Here is a 26,568-nt window from a genome sequence, read left to right on the forward strand (position 1 = left end):
TAAAATACACAGATTTGCTAACAGTGGAGCTGAAATATAAGTGCTTCCTGTAGGACGGGTCTTACAAAAAATCAGATCCCATGCCACTCAGTAGTATTCACGAGGGTTGAACGTGTCACCTGACACGGCAGCTTATTTTTGTGCAAGGCAAGTATATTAATACAGCTTTTATGATCAGAGTCCTGAACTAACTAGATCAGCAAAAGACCTGTGTGCTTAAATACCTACGTTAAGTGCAAACACAGCAACACCGAAATCACCAGCATCTTTAAAAAAGTACACAGTAGAATCTATTGGGAATTGTCAAGTTCTTTGTATAATGACTTTTCATTTTTATTTTTTTATCAAAGGATAGAAGGGAAAACAGATCCGGGGATGTTACCAGTATACCTGTGTTTTTCTACTTCAGAAAATTCTGCAACTAACCCAGTCTCAATTTTATAGTCAATTTTATTATTTTATGGAACAAGTAATAAACCAAACCTACAAATGAACAGAGAGAATTAGAAGAAAACAAGTCTGTCATTGAGAGAAGGGGGAAGGTGTGAGCCAAGTTTTAGGATAATTTTAGTTATTTTAGTTAGTTAGGATAGTGTAGGTTTGGTTTCCCACCTCTGCTCACCTCTCTCCACCTCGCACCACTTGATTGGCCTCTCTGCCTCTCCCCTGCTCCCTCCTCCTCCTCTCTCCTGGCTGCTGTTGTCCTGTGCTGTATTATCTTTGCTGTCTGCCCTGTCTTTCTCACACCCGAAGAAGCTGAAACGTTGCGTTTTCTTTCTTCTCTTTTCACCATGCAATAAACCTATTACTTGTTCCTTTGCAGCCTACGCATGCTGACACAGCTACCCACCTGAACTATATTATTTTATAGTCAATTATAGGGACTCATGGAAGAAGATCATCCTCAAGCACAAAGTAAAGTAAATTAATACATTTCAACCGAATTTTAAATATTTTAAATACTGCTCAATATTAAAATTAGTTTTAAAGAAAGTACTACGTGATACATTGTTAACGTTTATAAAAGCTTAGCCGACTGTTCTGGTCTGGATGCATAAGATATAAGGTGGAACTAAACCCTTTATACAAATCTGTTACAGGGACAATGTAAAGGAATCAATTATCCCAGACAGCACATCTTTGGAGAGAGGCTGGAGAAAACCCACACAAATGCACAGAGAGCATGCATACTCCACACAGATGCTTCCAGCGTCTGGAGTTGAACCCAGGACCCAACACCTGTAAGGTAGGTGTGTTAACTGTCTCACTGTCATGGAGCCCACAATCTTTTATTTTAAACAGCAGATTAAAAAATGTGTTACTATTTTTAAAAAAAAGATGACGTCTTTAGTTATTGAAACATTCCTTAAGACTATGTGAACTGGGCCTTGAAATGACTTACTGTAACACTGTCTCTGAAGTTGCTAGGCACAGCATTCCCATGCTGTTTGTTTGGCTAGAGAGCTAGAGAACTCGGGACGTTTAGCATTTTCGCTATCGTAAGGTTCGGTAACTTTTGCACAAAAAAAAAGACAGATCAGTGTAGAGAATGAACATGGGAATCTGGAATGGACGAGTGGAAAAGAAGAGGAACTCAGAGGAGCAGTGATGTTCAGCTGCAGAGGGGCCACAGACACAGCGGACATCAGCATGTTGGGACCAATCAGTGTCTTTCCAAGACACCCATTCGAGACAAACACTGCTGAGCAGCTGCCACTGGTTTCCCTCCTGAGCCACGCACAGGCTGGGAGCAAGGACGAGGGGTGAAGTGGGTTAAAAAGACTCAAGGATATTTGCTGCCAGATAAATAGCTGAGCTTTTCCAGTACCTCGCTAAGAGATGTTCCAGATCGATCGCTCCCATAGGGATACTGAGCTGAGCCAAAGCTTGTCGGAATGCAGATCGGGTGACCTGTGACAAAAAATACTTCACAGAGATGAACTGGGAACTACGTTATTATCACAATGACCTAATAATCAAATAGCACGAAGGCATACACATCAGGTTTTTTGTAATGGAGAGGCTTTTGTTCAGAACTTGTTAAAAATGTTTCATTTTTTTACGGGTAAATGGATCACTTAGTCCAAACAGAAAAAGCAGCAGCAAAAATCGTTAGAAGAATTTCTCTCTTACCAGGCCTGTCTTTTCCCTGTCACACTGTGCAAATGTGTGGAGCACAGAAAGGCAGGATTCATTCAACTGCAGCAAAACAAACAAGAAAGCTATTACTAGATGCTATATACTGGATACACTACACTGTGCAGCACTGTCAACTGCACAGCAGAATGTCAGATTTACTTAATTAAATTGCAGATGTTAAAAATTGTTGCAACAACATAAAATGCATTTTTTAGTCATTTTTAAAGTTTCATTATGTTATACTGGAGATTTAACTGCAATAAGAGAGCTCACAAGCTGGGGCATGACTTCAAGAACCCAATTCTAATGCAGCTCTCAGAAAGCTGTTGACTAAGCAATGCCTGTATAATCACTGTAGCCTGAAACCAGCAACATGCTTTTAAAATTGCAGTATTCTGTCTGTTTAATATCCCACCATGCACACCTGCCTGTCACTCACTATAGTTTCCTGACAGATGCTATAGTTTACTTTGAAGGGAAATAAAGTGCCTTTTCAATATCCCACAAGAATCGAGTTAATTACGTGGAAGTTTTTTCAAGGGAAGAGCAACTTTCATGTAATCTAAAATCTAGCCACTGTCTGCTTTACTGTGGAACTCTAATTCTAATTAAGAAAGAGTAAAGATCGATTACTTTGGATTTTCTCCAGACTTACTGTAATTATCTGTTTTATATTCACTCATCAGTCAAGCCCCAAAGGCAGTATGTTCTCAGCACTGCTACAATCCTATCAGATCTTACACATTTCACATTTATGACACTACTTCTTACTATTTGTGTAAGAACACTTGAAATTAAGCAACACTAAGCAGTAATTTTTCTGCTTCACATTCATTACAAAACAAAACCTTTTAATTTTGGCAATAAATCATTCTGATAAATTTAAAGACGTACAGTAGCTCGTGAAGCTATAAAACTGTCAAACTGTTTCTGTCAAATCTCTCCTTTAGACACTTTGATCTCTTGCAAGAGTGAGTAAAGGTTCAAGGGCACCTACTTTGAGTTCATACAGTGTTGATCCAGAGATAATTTTGTGCTAAGTTATCCTAGAAAACTATACAGCTATATTACAGTATATATATTTGGATATTGCAGATTTACTAGGATTGTTGTTTTTGTTTTAGCCAGAACTGTCAACTAAATGGAATAGAAGTTCAGCTCACCCCTGCACCTCTCAAATTGTTCACTGCTGAAAAATAAAACCCATAGATAGAAAAGGAAGGTACAGTATGCAATGTTTCTGTGACTCTCCCCAGGGCAGGAGTTTGCAATGTAAAATGCAAGATAGAGCAGTCTGTGCCAAAAAGCCAGCCCAGTACACTAATGCATAAGGATGACATGCTAGCACGCTCCACAGAGCAGTACAGCGGACATGTGTATCATACACACCTCATACACTAGGAGCAGCACTGATGGCTGAAGTGAAAAGCCCTCTATCCTGTTTCTAACACCAGCTGGTGTGAAAAATATTTATGACTGCAAGAAGCAGAGCATGTCAACTTTTAATGCCTGTGTAAAAAAAAAAGTCCAGACAAACTTATTGCACAGAATAATTTTGAAAATATGAGAGTCAGACTCGGCACTCTACTTCACAGTGTCTAAGGCCATGGAAACTCAGTCAGTGACAGAGTCAGGAGGAGCGAAACTTTGTCTTGCCCCAGGACGGGACTAAGCGTCTAGACCTCCCCTTCCCTGTACACAGCTGGAACAAGAAAGGAGGTCGACGTGATGAAAGGCGCTCGGGCCACAAATGTAGTTAGCTGCTCTGTGGCGGCGCAGTGCGGGACTGTGAGGGCTGGGAGTCTGCCGAAGGCCTGCCAGCAGCAGCATGGCCGAAACCTATCACGCAGTCAATTTCTTTCAGATTTCGCCCATACATTAAAGCAGTACTGAAGCAGACTAAGTTCTAGAAAATCTGAGACACAAAATGGTGCTATTAAACAGACGTTCGGGACGGAGTTCAATTCGGATCTCGCACTTCTGCTCTCGTATTTTTAAATGCCCTCTGGCTGCAGACCCCTGGTTCACTCCTCGTGCAGCAAGTGAGGGGGCTGAGACAGCGATGATCTGGGACCTGCCTCCTCCCCCAGGCGAACTCATGGAGAATAAGTAGCAAGTCCTCTATCCCTTTATATCCGTTGGCTCATGTCCTCATTATGAGAATAAGATAAAATTACGGAAATATATTTTAACAGTGTGGGTTCAATGTTTTGTTAGATCACTTTGAATAATAACCATCAAAAGTGCTGTCCACTTAAAATCAGTCAAAAAAAATGAGAAATCAACATTTTGTTTCTTTCATAGAATAATAGTAAAACTTGACACACACTGTACCTTTGCTCTCAGATTGGTAACTATTTCTTCAAAGCTGGAGTCTGTCAGAGCAGGTGTGCTTCTCTGCCACACTGTTTTGGACTTGCATGGTTGTTCACTTTTGACTGGTTTGACTGGAAAACATGAAGAGCATTTTGATTAATCACCCAGCAGGTTAACAACTGTCTTTATTTTTTGGCAATATTTAATTTTTGACCAACATTAAGAAGAATTTTTGCTTGTAAATTATATAATTAAGCTCATTAAACAGCTAATTAAGTACTGAGTAAATCAGTCTATCCACCTATTATCTTAAAGTCTCACATTCCTGATCAGGTTCCCCAGCCTGGGGACAGGGAGCAAAGTGTGAGACTATACACTGGACAGGACCATATAGACAGACAATGCAATCTCCACACAGAGGGTTCCCCAGGCTGGACTTGAACCTGTGACCCTGGAGCTGTAAGACACAGCCCTAACCACCACACCACTGGAAGGCTATACTAAATTGTGAATAAGTAGTTTTTGAATTAAAAAAAGCATACTATAGCCACAGACTTCAAATCCAACACAACTTTTTTGGAAAAGCTTTATGTTTGCAAGAACACACTTCTTTGTATTTGTGAATACGATGTGGATGAGATGTTTAATACTGGAACTAACACAGGGTGGGAATAGGAAGAAATGGTACAGAAGCTTCACCTTGAGGGTTTATCCCGAGTTGTCTGATGAGTGAGTCTGTGCTGATGTGTTCAGGACCATTCTTTTTAATCCTGCAAGATTTGTTATACATTTAAAAACACTGGTAACCAAACAATAGTTAAAAATATGCATTACTGCTAGAAGGAGAGCATGTCAGCTTTTAATGCCTGTGTTAAAAAAAGACCAGACAAAGATACTGAATAATTCTGAAAATATGAAAGTCAGACTCGGCACTCAGTGCTGGAAACTCAGTCAGTGGAAGAATCAGGAAGGAGGAACCTTTGTCTGGCCCCTGGACGAGACTAAGTTTCTACACCTCTTCTTCCCTGTACACAGAGACAAAGGCAGGCGGTGTAACACGACCCGTGACTGACTGCCTACATAAGGTCATTCTGGAAATATGAGCTGTGCCTGGTGTCCCAGATAAGTAATAATATCCTGTGTACAGAAGAAAAAAGTGTACTGTACAGCATGTTCTCACCATCACTATGCAGTTGACAAAAACATTAAGCTTCCTTACAGTGAGGTTGCACCGCACAAATTGTGATATAGACTAATGGAAATTCACTTGACCTCACTGCTGATACATACTGTTCACAACACACTGTACTGTATATATAAAAATTAATTTGAGGTTTCATATGCTCCAAAGTTTTCTTATGCAATGTGGATATTTGGAATTTCTTCTACATCATGCTATTTGTTTCCTGACATGTTCTTAAAATCTGACACTACAGAAATGTAGCCTAATTCTTACAGAACTAAAAAGGGTTCTAATGGGTCAGTGAAATGTTACAAAATTCAGAAACTATACAAAAATGAACCAAAAGCTCCCAGAAACCAAGCAATTTCCAGCACATACAGTGGACATATCGGAATGATAAATATACTCAGTCAAACAAAATTAATTCCCTGGCCTCTTCAGGAGATGAGGTGAAGGGACCACTCATCAGCATTCTGTAGTAATGCATACTGCTGTACAGCTAATGGGATACTGAGCATTTATCCAATATTTCTTTTACAGATCCTGTTACCTGATCACTGAGCAGGGCTGTGTAACGCGCAGAAACACAAAGCCACATCCCTGATTTGTCAGCACAAGACAAGAAAGCTGTGATCAGGTTAATGAAATCTGCCTGTAGCAGTACGTTCCACAGCTATATAACACCTACAAAAATGGACTGTGCTGCACTGGGAGATTCATTTGCCAAGTTCAGAAGACATCTCTGAACATACGCCGATACAGCACATCAATTTCCAACCTTCATCAAAAGAACGGAGATGCTCACAAAGCTTTTTTTCTGTCCACTTTTGTATTCGTTACTGCTTTGGGAAGGATTCTGTTACATCAACTGGGCAAAAGACATAGGAGTAATATGTCCAGTACATATATCACAAAACAGAATGTAATACTTTGTAAAATGGCAAATAACACTCACAGAGTATTCAAACATAATCTGCTTAATTGCTTCCTTATTAATTGAAACTCATTGCTTTCTTAAAGAGCTAGAAAGGTACAGTAATTCTGCCACATTCCAATAGCTACAGTAGCTGTCTGTGTGCAAACTCTGTGTGAGCATCGGAAACCAGTGTATTTATATCCATAGGTAATAAATCACATAAGAGCTAAGCATGTACATAAATTTAAAAAACACAGGGAAAAGCATAATTATAAATATACACCTCTTTGCCTCAGATTCCCCAAGCGGTTACACAACCGAAGGCAAACTGCATGATATGTGTCAAGGATTGCCATGTCTGAAGAATTATATGGCATATCTAGGGCAAATCTCCTGGGACACTGAGGGCCTTCCTCTGTTCTGCGCATCCTGGTTTTGAAACATGCTTAACAAGGACTTTTCCCACGAAGGTTCAGAGCTCACCCTGCCCAGAGCCTGGAGAACTCCTCTTCACTAACAAGGAGGCCCATGCTGGTGAGGAAGACCTGCAGCTGCTCCGCTGTGATCATCCCACCAGGCTGCAGGCAAGAGGATGGCAGGTGCTTCTCGACCGAGAAATCTCTGGGAAAACAAATAACAGTTCTGCAGCACCTGGGATACCCGCAGGAGAAAGGGGGTTCTGTAGCTGCACAATGAGATGTGCATTTTTTTATTGAGAGTAAAGGCAGAAAAGCTTTAATCACATTTCATGGCTTGGCTACAGGGCGTGCTACTTCACATAACTTAACTCCTACCTACCAAACAGGCTTGGTGGGAGAATGGCCACCTGTCACTTGTAACCTTTCTTATGTTCTTATCATTCTTGTATTACAGCTGTAGAAGAGCTGTGGAGGGCGACTGGGATCTCAAATACAGTTTTGAAACACCTAAGCAGTCTGAGAGGTCTTGTGCCATTTTTGGTACTGCTCTTCATCTGAAAACACATACAAAATGAAATAAAAAAATCTTGAAGGTATAATAGTGTATCACGGCAAAAAGCATCTTTCTGACTAAAATGTGAATGGGAATGTTGTATGCTGGATCAAAGATTTCCTTCCAGATCGACCTCAGAGAGTCCACTTGAACGGTGTATTATTAGATGAACTGGTTTTAAATACAGGTGCCCCCCGGGGCTGTGTACTGTCACCTCTTCTGTTCTCAACATGTACAGTACTAATAAGGTGCAGACTCAGAGTAGCACAGCCAGTCTGATTCAATATGCAGGTGACATGGTTCTCGTGGGACCAACCCCTGGGCGAGCAAACTTTAAAAACATCAGTATTCTTGAAAACTCGAGCCAGTCCAGAGCATTGGAAACAAATGTGACCAAGACAAAAGAGCTTTACAGCTGACTCCACACACCCACTCCATTCTCCATTCATAACACTCCCGTCAGGAAGATGGTATAGGGTACTGAATTCAAATAAAAACATTTATAAAAAACTATTTATCCCCTCTGCAATAAAACTGCTCAATGAATGTACAGTATGTAAATACCGTATAGTCCCCCACTACCTATTTAATTATCCATTTACTGTATTTATGTATCACATACTGTTGTTGTGATTTTATGTGACCTTTATGTTTTGCTTATGTTGTACTTCTATGGGAGAAGCCAAAGACAAATTGCCACAGTAGTGGACAATAAAGTATCTATCTATGGGCTAACGGGCTACAGGAAGTGACCAGTAACAAAGGAGTGAAAAACATGTTCTCGGCACCTGCCATGGCTGGAGCTCACATGTCAAAGGTCACTGAAATCATAAGGATAAATAATTATCCAGATGCCCCAGTTTATTGGTGGCAAATGACACTCTATAAATGCAAAATAAATGTATTAACATGGAATAAAAAAACATTAATATACAGTATTAGAGTATTCTGAACTATATCAATAATCATGACATTAATCATTATAAAGGGTGAATTATCTATCATAGGCTATATAGAATTTATAAATTTAATTTTCAGCCCCCCCATCCAAAAGTGTTACTATTTACAGGCATACAAAGTCCTACAAGAAGGAACTACAATGTGCAAAGTGCACATTTCTTAGAAAAGGCAAGAAAAGAAATTCCTCTGTTTTCACAATTCCAGAAATAAAGGACTCAAATTCTACATGTTCTCTGGTGTTTATTAATAACTTTTAGTCTTTTGCTTGTTACCAATACTTAATGGATTAGCTTTTTTGAGCTATATGTCATGGAATGCCATTAGGCCTCACCTATTTATAACACAGGCACAAAACTAGCCAGAAAAAGTTACTTCCTTAGGACAACTTGCAGAGTGTTGCCTTAACAATTTAAGGTTCATCAGCCTTCATCTCTCGTGCTGTATATACATATACTGAATCTCTCTCCTTCTGGACTTCCCTCTCATTTTCTTTTGTAATCCTTTTCTACTGCACCCATCTACACCTTTGTAGCAGCTCCCTGACTCATTCCTCATGAACACTGGGGGAAGTGGGGTTGGGTCAGCCATTCTTTCAGCTAGGTGAGTCACATCAAAAACCACTTGCACATGTGTCCTCCTTTCGGATTTGTTAGGATCTAAACAAACTACTGAACATTCTAGTTATTTATATCTGAGTAAAACCTTTATATATTTAGGACTGAACAAACCTGAGACACTCCTGAAGGATTTTTTTTTATCTTCCAACAGGTTTGTCCATAAACCCTCTGCTACTATTGTACTAGACATATAAAATTCTATACGATGTGCTTTGTTATATTTTAACAGCAGTGCTACATTGAAGTTTCAATCAGTTAATAAATAAATGGATACTCTGAGGGCCTAAGAAGGGATTAATGTTACACATCTGACCCATAGGACTGCAGACTTACCTGTTATGGACTCTCTCTTTAATCAAAGCCCAAATCCTTTCCGAATCCTGGCTGGTCATTTTCTCAGCATGCGAGTCAACAGGTTTCCTCTCCGTCTGCACATATCCAGGAGGTTTTGCTGTAGTAGGACTGAACCATTCATTCTGCTGTTTCTAAAACAAAATAAATAAATATATATATACACACATTATTTAAGTTTTGCACACAAGAGTGCCTATCTGCACAATGCAGTACACATTTTCTTTAATGATTCCATTAACAGGAAGCTGTTGGCAACAGGGTGAAATTTCAGGGAAAAGTAAAGTCAAAAAAGGTTTTAGGGCACAGTTTGTGTGTGTTACACTGGTGGAACAGTCATTCATAATGACCCCACTAATGACCACGCTACCAGAGCTGAGTTGGGCATACTGTATACTGTATGTTGTCCTTACATCTAGCCTTCGGAGTGATAACGCCACCTCACAGCTCCAAGTTCAGGATCATCTGGATTCATTCTTGCTACATGCCCAGACCATGGAATTGCTCAATGAACAGCTGTGGAGGAATGCAGTGAATTTTGGGATTCGTGGCAGATGGCCTGATTTACCTGGAAATCATACTACCTCACAAACTGCAGGATGTGCTGGGCGTTGGCTGTGTTTTTTTAAATAATTTTGTCTGCCACAAGGGGCTACACTTCACTGATACTGAAAAGGACGCCGAACATCTCCGCTTTTTTTTCTGCTAAGGTGAAGCTGCAATTTCTTACAGATTTCCCATTTTTTATTTTTCTGTTCCGCTGGTGCTAAATTCTGGTTAGAGTCTGTCATTTCCTTCATCAATGGACTCTTGGTGGCAGAAACGTTTCCAATGGTCCCACCTGGCCACCTGAGACTGACGTTTGGAGTTCGCTGGAGGCTCAGCATCTAAACTCCATGACAGTTCAGACTGTAGTGGGAGTTTGGGAAAAGTACAAACTCCAATTCCCACCAGTTGTCAGATCTATAGGGTATAAATATGGGGCCTCTGTGCCGTTATTCCCCCGTGTGTGTCACACCCACACCCCTCCACTATCCCCAGTGCAACTGCTTGTGCAGCAGCCCACTGGTCTGCCACAGGGGCTCAGTCTCATGGCAAAGTGCACAGGGCCTGGCAGTCACCCCAGAACGAGTGGGTCAAACAGGCCAATAGATGCTCTTTCTTCATCGCAGTTGCATTATTGGAATTAGAACTGCCTCTTTTCACAATAGCACAATAATTTTTAATCTACATACTGCTAGTAGTATGAGCTAAACCATTATCTCTAGGCATGTGAAGAACAAACATTAATATAATAAAATGAAGTTCTTAATTTCTGTTTTTACAGAGCTGACATTATGAAATCACTAATAAATCAATCTTATCCGCTATCAATGAATACCCATGCCTCCAAGGAAGATATCAAAATACACTTATAGACTCAAAATGTAAAAAGCAGTATTATGGGATAATGATAAATTATTATCTAATTATCTATTAACTGGTGGTGATAGGTTCCTCAACCCAAAAGGGGCTGAAGCAAAACACTTTCTTTCTGCATTATTGAAACGTGTGTAATACTGAAACCACCATTCATCACCATAAAAACGTAGTTTATGGAGCAATTTTTCACTCAAACTTCCTTTCTATTATCTTTGCTACATTACCTTCTCGAGAGGGACCTTGTCCAGAAATAACACTGCAGGTGCAGAACATGAGGAAAGCAGGAAAATATTCATCTCAGACAAAATAATTACATCACTCAGAATACTGTCCGCGATGTAACCTTGGCAACTCATGCATTATGAAGAAAAACGTTTTCTTCAAAGGGGTGAAAGTATTTTTTGACACTCTGTTGAAAATTTAGATGCAAAATGAGAACACAAACAGTGGATATGAAATCGGATAAAATGAGCATTTTGAGCTTTTTCTCCCACTTTAAAAAACAACACCATTGTAAAAACATTCTGTAAATATCTTACTTTCCTATGACTGATATTAAGGCTGGAGTGAAGAAAAGTTACTCTTTCCTACGAGTCAAATCCCGCCATATCATTGAACAGAGCTCCAGAAGAGATCCAAGTGTCAGTGTGATGTGAAGGAGTGTTGTGATGATACACCATGATGGACCTGGCTATGTGTGAGCCAGGAAAGAAATTAAGAATGCTGGCTAGATTATTTTAATTCTTGTAGTTTTATTCATTCAAAACTATGTAGCTTGTCAGAGGTGGGTGTGTGTGTTCACAATTCAGCTGTCTGAGGACCTACAGTAACTGGCTGACAATTAATGTACTGTATGAGTCCTGAGAATGTCCTGACAAAGAGAGAGAGGAAAGCAATCCTTAAATATAAATCAAACCTTTGGAAGCCAATGAACTGCACGCTTATATGTATTTTTCATTATTATACATACAGTTGAATACCAGCGAGATTCACAATTTTCACCAAAAAACTACAGTTCATATGCAAATGCATTTACCCGTATTAGTAATTACAGTTTGCTCCAGGTACAGTATATCCCAGGATACGGTCACAATGTACATTACTTTTACACATGGTCTGCAAGCCATCTTAGGTTCTTGCTCCACTCAGACACCAGTGCCTTGATTGTGCCACAGCAAGAATCCACGTTGAGCACCTACAGTCAGGGCTGAAACCCCCGCAGCCAACAGCTACAGATCATACTGGATCTCTGCTTCGTTAATGTTTAGCCAATCTCATCTCAGTGGATCCTATTACAATTACAATCAGAGTAACTCATTTTCTTTACGTGTTTTAGCCTCGTGCCCTGCTTCTTAATACAGTACTACTTGTTTTACAGGTTTTGATGGTAAAAGTGATTTTGATGTTTCATAATATGTTTTATTAAAGTACAAAGCACTTCAGATTCGTAGGTGACTGTCAGAAACTAGAAGTGTGATCGTTGTAAGATAAACATATCCACTCCTCCATCTTCTAACTGCACAGGGTCGTGGGGGAGACGGAGCCAATCCCAGCAAGCACTGGGCGCGAGTCAGGATACACACCGGTTGAAACATCAGTCCACTGCAGGGCGGACACAAACACGCACACACTCACACCAGGACCCGGATTTCCAGAAATCAGCTTCACTAGGAATGACAACACCCAAGATTGAAGCGTCATGAAAGGATTTATTAACCCACTCGGCTGAGGGCCGACCTCCTGGCCAGAAGACAAGGAGGCCAGGACCCCCCAAAAGAGCCAAGCGGGACCCCAAACCACCAATGCAGAGTTATGAAAGCATGGAGGAGGCGAGAAGAATTCATGGTGTGAACTGTGGGTCATCGCAGAGGTCAAATAACAGCTTGGGAGAGAGTTTGTTCAGGGTTACTCTATGTAAGGAAGGAAGACTTCCGGAGACCTGGGCAAGCTTATTAAAATAAATACACATGAGCAGCAAGAAGGCAGCCTTGAGTTGGAATGAACGTCTGCAATAGCTCCGGGTTTGTGAGAACTTTAAACGTGAAAGGAAGTCACTGGTATTATTAAATTGATTATAAATGCCGGTGTTATCTGACTGGATAAGGGCCCGAGTTTCCAATTGTGTCCCCCCAAAAGTAGCAATGGAAATCGGAGACTCCTTCTCTTTATTCAGACGGTGATTAGAATGAGGGACGGAGGTAAACGGCATCGTCTCGGCCTTCTATAACCATTGAATTTGATGAGAGTCCCCTGGGCAAACGGAGTGGCCGGATCAGAGCAAACGCTGAGGCGTGTAAACCTGCCGACGTGTAACCTCCTGGTATCTGAGGCAGAGTTAAGTATAAGGGACTAGAGGCTTGGATTCTAAAAATGAGCCTCTGGGGGTCCCGGCCCAGATGGATGCCCCTCTCCAGGCAGCTAATCGTTTTACTGATTATGGCTCAGCCTTGTAGTGCTGTAACTGAGAAGATGCTGGACTGACCCAGAAGCAAGTGTGGCTGAGAAAGTGGAGCGAGAGCAGAACTGGAGCGGAGAAGCTGGCATCAGTTGCAGCGCAGAACAAGAGGAAAGAACCCGGGGCCGAATGGGATGCCGGGGACAGAGACACGAATGAGTCAGGGACACAAGAAGTACAGTAGGACTTACCTGCACCTGTGTGCTGGCGACAGGGACACAAGACGCAGGTAAATGCGCAGGAGAAGAGCGAGATTAAAAAGACATGGAGGAAGAACAGAGGGACTTGAGATTCGGAGGAGTGAGATTAGGCAGGATGATAAGGAAAACAAATACAGACCGCTGAAAGAAGCGCAGGGAGATTGCAGACCGGCTGGTCGGGGGATTGCAGTGGGGGGCACACAGGTTCCGTCCTGCTGTGGTTATTTATTACTCTCTCCGAAGTTCAAATCTTTTTTTTTTTGCCTTACGATTAAACAGGTCTGTGGGAAGCTGGGGGAAATTTTATGTTTGCTTTTCTCTTCCCTGCTCGTGTCTGGAAGCGTGGTCCACGCATAGAGAATGAATGGGACTAACGTTAGTAGTGCGGGTAGCGAATGCGAAATAAGCAGCATTTTTTTAAAATCCAGAGCGCTGGTCTATGGACGCGAGGGCAGGCTCAGCAGGTCGGCTGCATGGGCAGCTCAGGGTTTGCGCCGGACTGGAGTGTGGCGTTGCTGATAACCTTGTCGGGAAAGGCGGAAGTCTACTGGGAGTGCAGGATACGTTAAGTATATCTTTGAGAGGAAAATGAATTATATTCCTAGATGTATATCTGTGATCCGTGGAGACAGCGAGGCTCATGCAAAAGAGAGAGACAGGGATCTCCTAGGTATTTATAGCGTTTTGGGAGAGGAATGGATTGTCAGGAGCGATTGCTAATTATTGATGGGTGAGTTTGATTGAACTTGGTTGTTGTCATCCCTCCTGAACTTTCATTATAAAGTCCATTAGTCTTCCAGCATGCCTTTGGTCTGTGGGAGGAAACAGGAGCACCTGGAGGAAACCCATGTAAACATGGGGAGAACATGCAAACTCCACACAGACAGCTCCCCAGTCCAGAATTGAAGCAGAGGCCCCAGTTCTGGCCACTGTGCATATCTCAATTTCAAATCATTTTCTGTTGCTGAATTTTTTATGAAAATACCAATGCTAACACATCCAGACCTCATCAACTACAAAATCTACGTTTAATACTCCAAATCACAAATTTTCAGTTCTGACATGGCAACACTTCTCTGTACAGGTATATGAGGATGGACAACCCTGTTATTTCTGCACTTTCTGCAGTTTTTATACATATATGTATTTGCATAAATGTATAATGAAATAAATTTTAAATTGTATGTCATAAAACATGTCATAAATCAAGTGGATGATGGAAATTCAAACCTTTACAAGCACTTACCCTTTTATCTTTAACCATGAGCAAGTACCATGACAATACCATACAGTATCCTTTTAAGAAACAGCTGGATGACGTCCCTGGATTAACTACCTACTAAGAACCAAAAGAGTCGGTAGTGTCAGATAGCAACCTCTTGCTTGGAACTACAGTATTCTGAAGGCTCCACGGCCGAAACGTTTTGTTTCTTTTCTTCTCTTTTCAGATGGAATAAACCTTTTCTTGTTCCTTTGCAGCTCCCTATTGGAACTACTTCATTGTTATAATCTGTTTATAATAAAAATAATTTGTTGATAAAATCTTCATCTAGTCTATGGTACATTCATGACTTTTCATTCTGTTGTCATCCTGTAGACAAAGGCTTTGTGCACCTGCAGAGAACTGTATTGTTTGCATTTCCATCTGCAGCACAAAACCATGCCCAGGTGCACAAAGCAGTCTGGCCAATTACTCATCAGAGGCAGAGTGGGGAACAGAGAATTAATCTTGTCTGTCATGAAAGACGAATCTGTGAAATCTGGAATGTTGGTGCGTTGGCTTAAAGCAAAGAAACAGGTAAAGGTTTATTCCCTGCTGAAAAGAGAAGAAAAACACAACGTTTCGGCTGTGGAGCCTTCTTCTTCGGCTGTTTTAACACCCAAAACAGGCTCCACAGCAGAAACGTTGTGTTTCTTTTCTTCTCCTTTCAGCAGAGAATAAACCTTTACTTGTTTCTTTGCAAACTCACCTTCCTCAGTGGGAAACAAGCAGCGAAGTCTTCAAAAGAAATGGAGGTGTGTCCTGCCAGTCCAAGCCTTAGAAAACAACATACAGGAGAAAAAAACCATGTGAAACAGCTAGAAAGTACAAAACAGAAAACAACAGTTTAAATATTAAAAGGTTTTAATGTCTGCTCTTAATTGTTCAGAAGAATCCAAAAGAGTATGTCTACAGATGAATACAAAAATCAATGACCAACAATTGCCACATGCTAGGCTGAGACCCTTGGGCGATCATCTGTGTACTTAGGCCAGGGTGACTGATTGTCTGATGTTAACCAGATCAGTCACCTTCCTGCAGTTACTGAGGATCAATCCAGACAGTGTTCACAGGAATCTTATTGCTTTTTACTGGTTTTTTATATACTGTATCACTTGGAATTTCAAATCTGGTATCTGAGAGTCTTTTAAAATGTGGGAGACAAAGAAAATCTGCACAGTCAACATGAAGCATTTCAGACAATGCCAACGCAAATCCAAAGCATGCAAACTGAGAGGCAATTTTCTTGACTGACCCACTTAAAGCCACAGCATGCAGGCCCTCTGAAGAATTCAGATGTGCTTACTCAGGAAGTTTTCTCAAGGCTATTTGTTGTTGCCAGGATTCAAAGAGCCATAATTATGAAACAGGTGCTTCTTATATGTTGAAAACATTTTACATGAGCTGTTATTACTGCTATATAATTACTCTTGTTGTTTACCCATAAAACTTTGAACGGATTGATGTTCAGAATTCCTTCCCCTCACCGTTGTCTTTAGCTGAAAGTGCTGATGCAACTGCTTCTTAATGCAATGTAAACTAATCAGCATTTTATAATGTGAATGAACAGACACCACGCAGGAATGGAACTGCAAGACTGTAGCACAAATAGACTTTGTTTAAAAAACACTGGCCGACTGAATGTCAAAGCGCATGAGGCTTCCTCTTGAAGATCATTATGTACTTTGAGCTTCCAGAGAAATATTGCATATAAGGTAAGATCACTTTATTGGCCATACACAATTTCTTGCATTAGGAATTTGTCTTTTCGCATACCCCAACTTGCTCTCCATGTGACACACAGACAGGGAGAGAAGCTGGGGATCAGAGCGCAGGGTCAGCCATTTATACGCCGCTCCTGGAGCAGTTGGGGTGAAGGGCCTTGCTCAGGGGCCCAACGGAGTAGGATTCCTCTGCCGGCCGCGGGATACAAACCGGCAACCTTCCAGCCACAGCTCCGCCCCAGATATGCATGAGAATAAATGTCAATGCTAACAACAAAACTACTACCTTATCTGGTGTTACTGTCATTACCCCTCCTCCTGCCACTGCTCTTAATAACAACTGGCTGTTGTTTCTGGAATGAATTAACAAAACATAGTGCAAATCCCTGCTCTCAAGGATGCGTCTTGAGGAAGCTCTTAAACCGACATGCTGATGGTGATTAAAAGGGCAAGATCAGCTGAAATCATCACTTTGTACATGACATTACTCATATATTGTGGTAAGGAATTAAGGTTTGTACACCTGTCAGCAAAAAAAAAACAAAAGCTGTTTTATAGCCATTGCATGCCAGGTGCACTAAATCTGGCACGAACTCTAAAAAAAGTCTTTGCAAACATGAGTTCACATAATGGGCCCTGAGAAACATGAGCCTTGTGACATAATTAAAATTAAAATTCATGACAGATGACTTCTCTCTGGTGTAGGAAGTATGAGTAGAATTGAAAATTGCTTTATGCAAACAGTTAAAAAGTTTAAAGTCCAATTTTATTTAATGGAAGAAAAAAACCCAAGTTTTGGACCAAACTCCTAGTTTGGTTATTATAATTCAGGCACACACTGCACACATCAAATCATCTTTTGGTTATTCCTGTCATGATCACATACGGTGCAGTAACATTATGTAATAATATCAATATGTTCACTTGTAGATTTCGTTTTTTTTTAAGTAGCATCAGGTTTATTTGGAACAAGTAATACGTTTATTCCATACTGAAAAGAGAAGAAAGAAAACACAACATTTCGGCCGTGGAGCCTTCTTCAGGTGTGGAGGTTTATTTGTCTGTAATCTAGACCACAAGTTGATTTAATTACTAATGTGTTCAAAAGAGCTTTTAACCATAACAACTCATAAATAAAAAATCACGCTAATCAGGGCATTGAAAACAGAAACCTGAGCAAAAGAAAGCAGAGAAATCTGGGCAATCCCACAGCTCAAAGGCAAGAAACGCGATAACTGCGACGACCCGGTGACCCAGAGCAGCTTGCATCTGGACCCGTTTATACGGGCGAGCGCTACAGAGGCAGCAGCATGGGCCTCAGGCCTGCAGCAGAGCCCTCCACAGCGGGCGGGAGCACCGCTGAATGTGCGCCCACGTTACCCATTCCACCCCCACGTCTGCAGAGGCGAAGTGCCTGACAGGCAACACGACACCCAGGCAGCGCCCCGCAGATGGGGAACTGGAGCCAGTCGGGATAAATATTTGATTCCCCCCTGAAAGGCCTTTATTTTCCGCCTCGCGCATTTCCTTCATCTAGGCCCAACGCTCGAGTCAGCCGAGACGCTCGAGGGCCGGGGTTATCCGAGAAGCCTTTTTGTGTGTTAGCATTTGGATACCCATCAAGATTAAAAGCACAGGGGAACAATCAAAGCTATTTCCAAGTAACTATGGCCTGATACCTTCCTGACAGTCGCTGAAAGGGAAGCCTGGCAAACAGACACCACGATCCCTAATTACCAGCTTTGTGTGAAAATCTGTTCCCGTCGTCCAACAAGACTAATAGCGCTACTTGGGAAGCCGTTATGAACGTTTCTTTTGGTGTATATTTCATAAACAAATTCAATTTCCCTCACGGGATTAATACAGTATCTATCTCTCTAAACAAACAGGAGGGGGGCTTAGAGCAGGCTATTTTCCATTTGCGCCTATCTGGTAGTGGAAGGTAGCAGAATCACCAGCCCACTGCTGCAGATCTCACCAGCTCTCTGAAGCTGAGCAGGGGTGGCCAGGCCAAGGAGAACCAGGCTGATGCTGCAAGGAATGCTGGTGGACCAGTAGGTGGCACCCTTCTCTCTATACAGCCAGGCCCAGTATGGGGACCAGAGATACTGAGCTGAAGGAGTCATCACCCTTTGGACAAGATATGTGAAGATCTCACAGCACTGTTTGCAAGCCCAGGGGGAGTTAAACCTGGTGTCCTGGCAATATTCCACTCTCGGATTGTATCTGGCCTCCCTGGAGATCCCCCTTAATTCAACAGTTGAAGCAGTTTCTTCATTCGTACTGATCGATTGTGCAGTGGGTTGGCTGTCTCACCATGGTGGGGCCTGCAAGTGGATTCCCTACTACTGTTTGCACAAAGTGCTTTGATACCCTTGGGGATAAAAGGTGCATTATAAATGAAAATAATTCACTAAACGTATCTGAAGTCTACTGGCCACGTGATCTTCAAACATCCCGGCAAAGCGATAAAGACAAATTTGCCATTTTTAATATACAGCAGCTCAAAAAGGATTGCAGCCTTACTTTTGCTGATTTTGAAAGACATAACTGTGCTAGTACCACCACACAACTTAATTTTACACTTCACTGTGCAGTGAAACTAATAATGCTTCAGCTGAAAAGAGTCTCTGTGCTACATTTATTTTCTGAAATTGTAAAGAACACAACAGTACACACTGCAATGATTCCTTGTAGAATCCTAAGGTTTTAAAAAAGACCATTTGCAGAGCAGGACTGCCCAAATGTTGTGAATTTTGTGTTTTCCAAAGCCCTAGTCAATTAGTTCACACCATCCTTGGGTTTAGATGATACAAAAAAACTCTTACACTAAGTAAAAGATGATCTGATTAATGTTATTAAACCAGCAAAGCTGGGGATCAATACATTTTTACCTGTTTAAAAGACAGGTCACTTGCTGGGGAGTGAGGTATCCACACAGACTCCATAGAATTCGGGTTAGTCCTTCTCTAAAAAAACAGGGGAAAAAATCTGTTTTACCTGATTAATACATTCCAGCAAGTATGCCTTGTTGAGTGACAGATTTATAATATTAAGAAGTGCATTTATTTTATTTTGTGCCATTAACAACGACACTGCACTGTTGTCTGAGTCTGTGGTTACTGCAAGAAACGCAAGAAATCTCACATTTCAGGGGTTTCGTTTCTTTCCTGCTTGAGTTGAGACATGTTTTCGAAAATGTTTCTCGAAAACTCTTAACTCTCTGTGACCCTGAAGTTGCGAGGGCTTGTGAGTCTCATTACGAGTGCAGTATCGAGCTGTTCCATGGGGCAGTGTGATGTCACTGTGGTAACGAGCTGTTCCAGGGGGCAGTGTGATGTCACTGTGGTAACGAGCTGTTCCAGGGGGCAGTGTGATGTCACTGTGGTAAGGAGCTGTTCTGGGGGGCAGTGTGATGTCACTGTGGTAACGAGCTGTTCTGGGGGACAGTGTGATGTCACTGTGGTAACGAGCTGTTCCGGGGGGGCAGTGTGATGTCACTGTGGTAACGAGCTGTTCCGGGGGGCAGTGTGATGTCACTGTGGTAACGAGCTGTTCCGGGGGACAGTGTGATGTCACTGTGGTAACGAGCTGTTCCGGGGGGCAGTGTGATGTCACTGTGGTAACGAGCTGTTCTGGGGGGCAGTGTGATGTGCTCATGGATTCAGGGTGCAGGAGGCAGGCTGTGAAGAAGGCAGTTATGTCAAACTGTGTGATAGAAAAGCTCCTGTTCACACTCCCAGAAAGGCATGCCTTTGGTGTTTCTGTGATTAGCATCACCATTACTTGCTGTGCTCCGCTGAAGGAAGCTGGCCTGCCCTCTAATGGTTAAACTTACAGCAGCTGACAACAGTCCTGTCATTCACATTCAAAGGCACTGCGGGTCTACTGTATGTCTCTTTTAACACTTTTATTTAGTTCAGTAGCTGTGTGGCGACTCACGAAACAGCATTCCCACCTGAACCTTCCTGGGCACTACAGACAGATCATAGCTCATAATTATTCCTGTTCTTTCACTTTTTTTCTTGACTCGTTTTGCCAGCTGGGTTTGAGGGAAAGAGATTGAAGACTCCAGAACCATTCTTTTGGCTTCTTTTGTGAATGGAGGGCATGAAACCCTGTGTGTGTGGCTCTTTGTGCCCAACCTGAGGCATCTGTATTCCCTGGCAGTGAGCTTCGCACATATTGTAGGAACATTTGTGTGGATTTAAATCTGTATGTCTTCACCGATAGGCCAAAAGTACTGTACCTACCGCAGCTTATTAAAGAGGAGTTTCTATCTCTGTGAACTGTCTATAGCCCTCTGAATGATTAATGGTCGTGTTTCTGCACTGGGTCCTGAGTTTGCACGCTGGATTTCTCCCCATTTAAAGAATCTGTGTTTTGTCTTGGGTAGTATTGTATTAGGAGCTCGCACTTCCCTTGAAGAACAGAGAATGACGTGCTGCATTCGGACACATGTGCTGCACTTCCCTTTAAAACGTCCTGCCTCTGATGCTGCACCCACAGCCGACAGTTATCTGAATCCGAGTTCAAGCTTGATATGACAAATATTTAATAATATCAGCTTAATTATTGACCTTAATTAAACTCAACCAACATAGATTATGTTTGAGTTTAAAGTGCATTTTGCAATGTTTCTGAGAACCTGACGAGCCATGATAAAATCAGGTAATAATCCAAACATCCAGCATGAACTATTCGTTTTCTTCGGCTTTAAAGCATTAAATAAATAACGTCATTAATGTTTGCTTTCTGAATGGTGGGTGTCTGAGGAAATGGCAAACAGCACAGAGGGGAGTAAAGGAAATATGGGAGGGAGGAAAACCCTCCAAACTAACTGGCACCAGTCTGCGGCAACCAGAGCTGAGTGCATGATCATTTATCACCAAGCGGATTCAAGACTTTGTTCTTCTTGGGCCTGAGCTTTTAGCAAAGTACTGTATGTCACTGGCAATGTAATCTCTGCTATAGTACTTATCTTCTTTTAAGGAAATGAATAATAAAATAGGATGGTGTCCTTAATTACACTGTCCTTTGTTCTTCAATCGCTAATGTGCAGGGCGCGATATGTTATCCAAGTCATTGTGGAATTAGTACAGCGAGTGCCGGCCAGACTGGACGGGATATTGTGTCACACTGACGACAATTTCCTATCGTCTGAAAGCTGACTGCTTAAGGCAACAATAGACAAAGAGTCACCCATCCACACACAGCAGCGGGAAGAGAGCTCACAATTTGCCACCTACCTGGAAACTCTCCCGTCCCCGTTGGGGTCATTGGCCCGAAACAGCTGCTGGACACTGCGGAGGCGGGAGCGGAGTTTCTCCGTGATCAGCACAATGATCTAGAGGCAGGGGTTAGAGGGTGGCAGTACGGAAGGAGACCCATCTATCTGCCCGGCAGGCAGACTACAAGGGCACTTCAATTACCCTCCGCGAGCACGCTCTCAGCTGACTCCCAGCTCCTGCTGCTCGCTCTCTTCCCATTCATCACCACGCACAACTGCAGCGTTCCCGAAAGCGTGACAGCCGTTCGATTTTTTCACATAACTTTTCTAGTCAGTTTGCTGCTTTCCTTTATCCAATTAAAAAGCACAAAAAATAAACTACATAATTGATTTACATCTGTCTCTTCCAACTACCTTCCAAGAGCATTAGAAGATCATCCTTTCTTGTAATTTGTTTATTATTGTATAAAGTCGGTAGTATTTCTGCAGGTACCATATGATAACAGTTACATATACATTACACTTTGAATTGAAGTTTTTTTAAACACCCAATTCTGAAATAATTAAATAAAATCTTACAGATGTCCAATAAAGCAAATAGATTCAGATCTATTAAATTAATTAATTTAAACTGTGATGAAATATTGGAGGTTGTGTTTAACAAATCTGTTTTATCTGGAATACGGAAACAGATTAAAGTCTGGACAACTAGCTTACAGCTCTGACTTTAATTTGGAAGTGGCACGGTGTCTAACTGGCGTCGTACAGGTGGAAATGAAGTGTCCTGTAAAGACTTTGATATAATGTGAAGGATTTCAGCTTAGAACGCTTACTTAACAAATCAAATCAATTTCTGACTGTTTGCAATGTATTCAGAAAAATAAAGCCGGTTCGTGAGATTAAATATTTGAAAATGTCATCTAATTAACATTAGAGTATTCCAAAGTTGTGCTTCTTTATTATTAAATGGGAAATGGATCAGCTGGTGGTGTTGTAATTACTGTCTGTTCTATAACCATGGCTATACCAGATTAAAGTGCTGCAAAAATGGCAGGTCAAACCATTGTATTAAATTATCCGGCTGTACAAAGACTGCTACAGCACATGATCCCGCGTGATGTTCACCACCTCACCTCATCTACAGTGTGCTGCTTTCTGGGCCACAGCTCGGCAGAGAGGCGCCCCAAAGCAGTGTTAGCCCGTACGGATTGGCCTGCACTTCCTGCAACAAATAAGACACTTTTTTAGGATATTTTTCTTCCATGTTTGTTAGGGAGAGATTTCAAAATAACAATCCAGCATAACGACGCAGCAAAAGCAGCAATACCTTTTCTCCCATGCCCTAATCCTCCTCATCCTTTAAATTTCACCCGATGGTGACCTCTGACTCCCAGGACCGCACAGTTTAAATGAGAGCCTCAGTTCTCAAAACCTTTCCCCAGAGCTTTGTGTCTATCTGCTGGTTCTATAGAGGTGTACTAAGTCCAAGCCTTTGGATTTGCTCATCTCCTTAACATCATAACTGTCCCCATTGCACAGTTCAATATACTGTGTGTTCGGAAAGATGACTTTGCAGGGCTGGGAATAGATTTCAAAATCCTATTGCTGAGGTTTCTTCTTCCTCTAGTGCTCCTAATTCTGCTTCATACATCAGCTCTGGAATATTGGACCTATGCAACATTACTCTTTGTTACAATAATACTGTACGTGGACTTCACAATGAAAAGTGTGGGGAGGGTGACAGCAGTCAAGTTCAACTGGCCTCAGTTTTCCTAAATCATAATCATTCCTGACGCCATTTCCTCATTTTACAACACCTTATAAATACTAGATATCATCTCCTCCTCCACCTGCACAGCTGCTCTCTGCAGGGGGTCCCAGCCTCCTCGTCCTGTGGCCAGAGGGCTGGACCCCAGCCAAGCAGATCATGCTACAGTAAATATACTGCGAATGAACAGTGATTAGTTCTACATGGGTGCTGTTATTCCCTGTGAACAGCACACTAAAGTGAGCAATCTAAGACACTAAGAAGCTGTTTAGAACAACATGTTAAGAATGCCAAAGCTGTCTTTTTAATTACAGCATTTGAGGATTCATTACTATAACTAAAACCAGGCCAGTTGAGACACGTCTGCACACTTAACACCTTCAATACCCCCAGCGGCACAGCATGCACATTATAACCAATGGAACCAGCCATTCCAGTTATGCTATCGATGTGCAATAGATTAACTTTAACGCAAGAACAGAAGAAGGTTACAGATGAGATTAGACTATTTAGCTCTCCTAGTTCACTGGGTTGCTCGTCACGGTTTGACCCAAGGATCTCACTCAGGCCTTTCTTGTAAGAAGTCAGTGTATTTACTTCCACAGACTAACTGTTTAGCTCACTCCAGACTCCCACAACCCCTTGGTGTACATGGTTTCCATTGATGCCCTCTGGTTCAATACCTCCTTTTTTTTTAAATGGCAAATGGCAAGTAGTGGTCCCAAAACAACAGAGTTGATTGTAGAAGACACACTAGTGTCAGCTTGGACCTGCGTTTTTCTGCTGAGACAGACCTTCTTGACTTAGTCTCTGTAGCCCTTTCCTTCAATGCAGGTATCCTGTACATGATGGCCCAGCTCAAAGTCTTTTGTAAGACTTTGAGACACTGGGCACATTAGTGTCTCATCGATACTTATTTTAGTGTTAAAATATACTGTAGCAAGAATTTAATAGAACTTCAAAAGAACAATAACAATAGCAAAGCCAAGGCACCCATAGAAGGTCACTCATGCAAATTACAGCACAGACCCAAGGAATCGCTCATATGGACACAGAAACAATTTCATTTCCTATGAAGTAGACCTACATAAATATAGTATTTTACTGCATTTGCGAGAAATTGTTTACCCATTGTAAATTTAAAACCCTGATTCAATCAACAGAAAAAAATAAAATACAATATCTGCATTTATTCCATTGCGTGCTTAGGATTTACAATGACCAAGACATGAGTCTAAAATGAAAATGTCCTTCCCTATTTGCCAACGTGTCCTAATTTTGAACGCTGTATAAAGACATACAGTATAATACTATAAGGATCATTATTGTATTAATCCTTCTGTGCAAATGTTAACAACACAAATATCACCAGCCCCTAGATCTCCTGCAAAGTCTCAGCCCTGGTAAGAAAACAGCTACTGTGCTAGAACGTCAGAGCTCAGAAAGTACTGTACCTGGAGGCCAGGTGGCTCGTGTGTGAACTACATGTGCCGGGGCTGTACTCGCTCGAAGCCCGACATCCCCGCAGTTCCAGACGCTGTCCTGAGTCGTCCCCTTACCGGCTACGTGGTTTTCCCCTCGGACGCGAAGGGCCGGCGGGCCCCCTGCTCTGAGGGGAGACTGGTGAATATTTGGGAGGCTCACACTGACCACGCTCCCCGGCATGTTTTCAGTGTGAGGCACGGGACTGCCGGAGCTGCTTTTGGAGTGCAGTTATAGGCATAATATATATATATATCTATCTTGCGCCTGTTGTATTTTAGTCGTCAGGGCAACTTGGCTCCATTTCTCACCGATGATGAATGGTCGCCATGGCGCCACCCCTGTGTCTCCAGTGAGCATAACACAAAGAGATTCCAACGCGCAGATTGTAATTTTCTTTAAGCCTTCTTCACTGTCCAGGCAACCAACTAACTGTATATAAAAAAAAGAGCACAACCACAAAGCAGTTTGTAACAGCCGATGAACCCGGTATGAGTGCAGCATTTTTATACGTAAAATGGGACATCTTATAAATGCTTGTTCATTTTAGCCTGAAACACTCCAGATTACAAACATCAGGGTATGAATGACACAAACCACAAAACTTTTTATTTTATTTTATTTTAGCTCTTGTTCATGCACTCATTTTGGTTTAGTAAGAAACAACCATGCTAGATATAATAAACTGTGCACGCTTGAGCTTTCGCTTATAATTAGCAAACCAGCTGTTCCAACTTCACACAGGTTGAAGCGCACACGCGTGCGCTATTCCACAGCACCGATAGCGTTACTCCGGGACTTGTGAGCGCCTCACGTCAGGAGAGCGAGGCGCCAGTCACCTGCACCACGTGAATCGACACCCCGCCTGTCCCCAAACTCCCCAACAACTAGCAGTGGATGAGGACCCGAGACACTCCCGGTTGAACGCGTTCAGTCCAGGCTCCGATACCCCTCCCCGGACGGATTCACCGCTTGCCTTGCACCTGCAGGTGCGCGGAGAACTCTTGAAAGGCATCACCATTGGCTCGATGCGTTTACCTGCAAAGTCAGAATGTGGCAGACGTACAGCCCGGGGGCGGAGGGGAATCTGAGCGCCAAGCGGAGCCCGGCTATGAAGATCCAGCACGTTGTCTCAGGCGGGACGGTGGAGCTGAGGAGGTACAAGGCGCGGGACCCGGAGGTCGTGGCGGACGAGAACGAGAACGTGGAAAGTCTGCCGAGTCTGGGGGAAGCGGCAGTCATTGTTGCCGAGAGCCCACCTGGGCTCCGATCAAGACTGTCCTCAGCAGCAGGGCAAGGTAAAGCCCCGCCTGTTAATAACGCAGTTAATGATGAATAAAATGCCGTCTGCCGAGCTGGGACGCTTCAGCACCAGGGCTAGCAACTTGAATCTTTTATCTGCATGTGTATAGGAACACCGGCGTTTTCGGTGTTGAAGCAAGGACTATCTTTAGTTAACTAACTTTAAACTAAAATTCTGTATTTATGTAAACCCGTGTGTAATGCAATATAAAGAGAACGACAGTCATTGTATTCCCAAGAAGGATACAACATTGAAACGATTCGCTCTGC

At 42.2% G+C, this 26,568-nt stretch overlaps 2 protein-coding genes across 6 annotated transcripts in view; one reads left to right on the plus strand and one right to left on the minus strand.

Moving 5' to 3' along the window:
- LOC148655354 (EF-hand calcium-binding domain-containing protein 6-like) overlaps positions 1–25,312 on the minus strand; it is a 37,194-nt gene extending 11,882 nt beyond the window's left edge. The window contains exons 1-11 of one of the 2 annotated variants that reach the window (XM_088645925.1): positions 24,969–25,311; positions 22,880–22,968; positions 21,766–21,863; positions 19,411–19,485; positions 15,502–15,568; positions 9,437–9,588; positions 7,038–7,175; positions 5,155–5,225; positions 4,474–4,586; positions 2,134–2,199; positions 1,829–1,911 (exon numbers count right to left, since the gene is read on the minus strand). In XM_088645925.1, the coding sequence (XP_088502051.1) occupies positions 1,829–1,911; positions 2,134–2,199; positions 4,474–4,586; positions 5,155–5,225; positions 7,038–7,175; positions 9,437–9,588; positions 15,502–15,568; positions 19,411–19,485; positions 21,766–21,863; positions 22,880–22,968; positions 24,969–25,179 (1,163 nt within the window). In that variant the 5' untranslated portion in view covers positions 25,180–25,311. Of the gene's footprint in view, positions 1–1,828; positions 1,912–2,133; positions 2,200–4,473; positions 4,587–5,154; positions 5,226–7,037; positions 7,176–9,436; positions 9,589–15,501; positions 15,569–19,410; positions 19,486–21,765; positions 21,864–22,879; positions 22,969–24,968 lie in introns of both variants that reach the window. The other variant, XM_088645926.1, reaches the window with a different exon arrangement.
- A 473-nt stretch (positions 25,313–25,785) lies between these two features.
- Positions 25,786–26,568, plus strand: part of LOC148655355 (anoctamin-4) — a 121,668-nt gene continuing 120,885 nt past the window's right edge. For 3 of the 4 annotated variants that reach the window (XM_088645927.1, XM_088645928.1, XM_088645929.1), the window contains exon 1: positions 25,788–26,294. In XM_088645927.1, coding sequence (XP_088502053.1) covers positions 26,048–26,294 — 247 coding nt within the window. In that variant the 5' untranslated portion in view covers positions 25,788–26,047. Of the gene's footprint in view, positions 26,295–26,568 lie in introns of all 4 variants that reach the window. The other variant, XM_088645930.1, reaches the window with a different exon arrangement.

The sequence above is a fragment of the Lepisosteus platostomus genome, chromosome 9 (assembly GCF_059453375.1).
Source record: "Lepisosteus platostomus isolate fLepPlt1 chromosome 9, fLepPlt1.hap1, whole genome shotgun sequence".
Classification (NCBI taxonomy): Eukaryota; Metazoa; Chordata; class Actinopteri; order Semionotiformes; family Lepisosteidae; genus Lepisosteus; species Lepisosteus platostomus.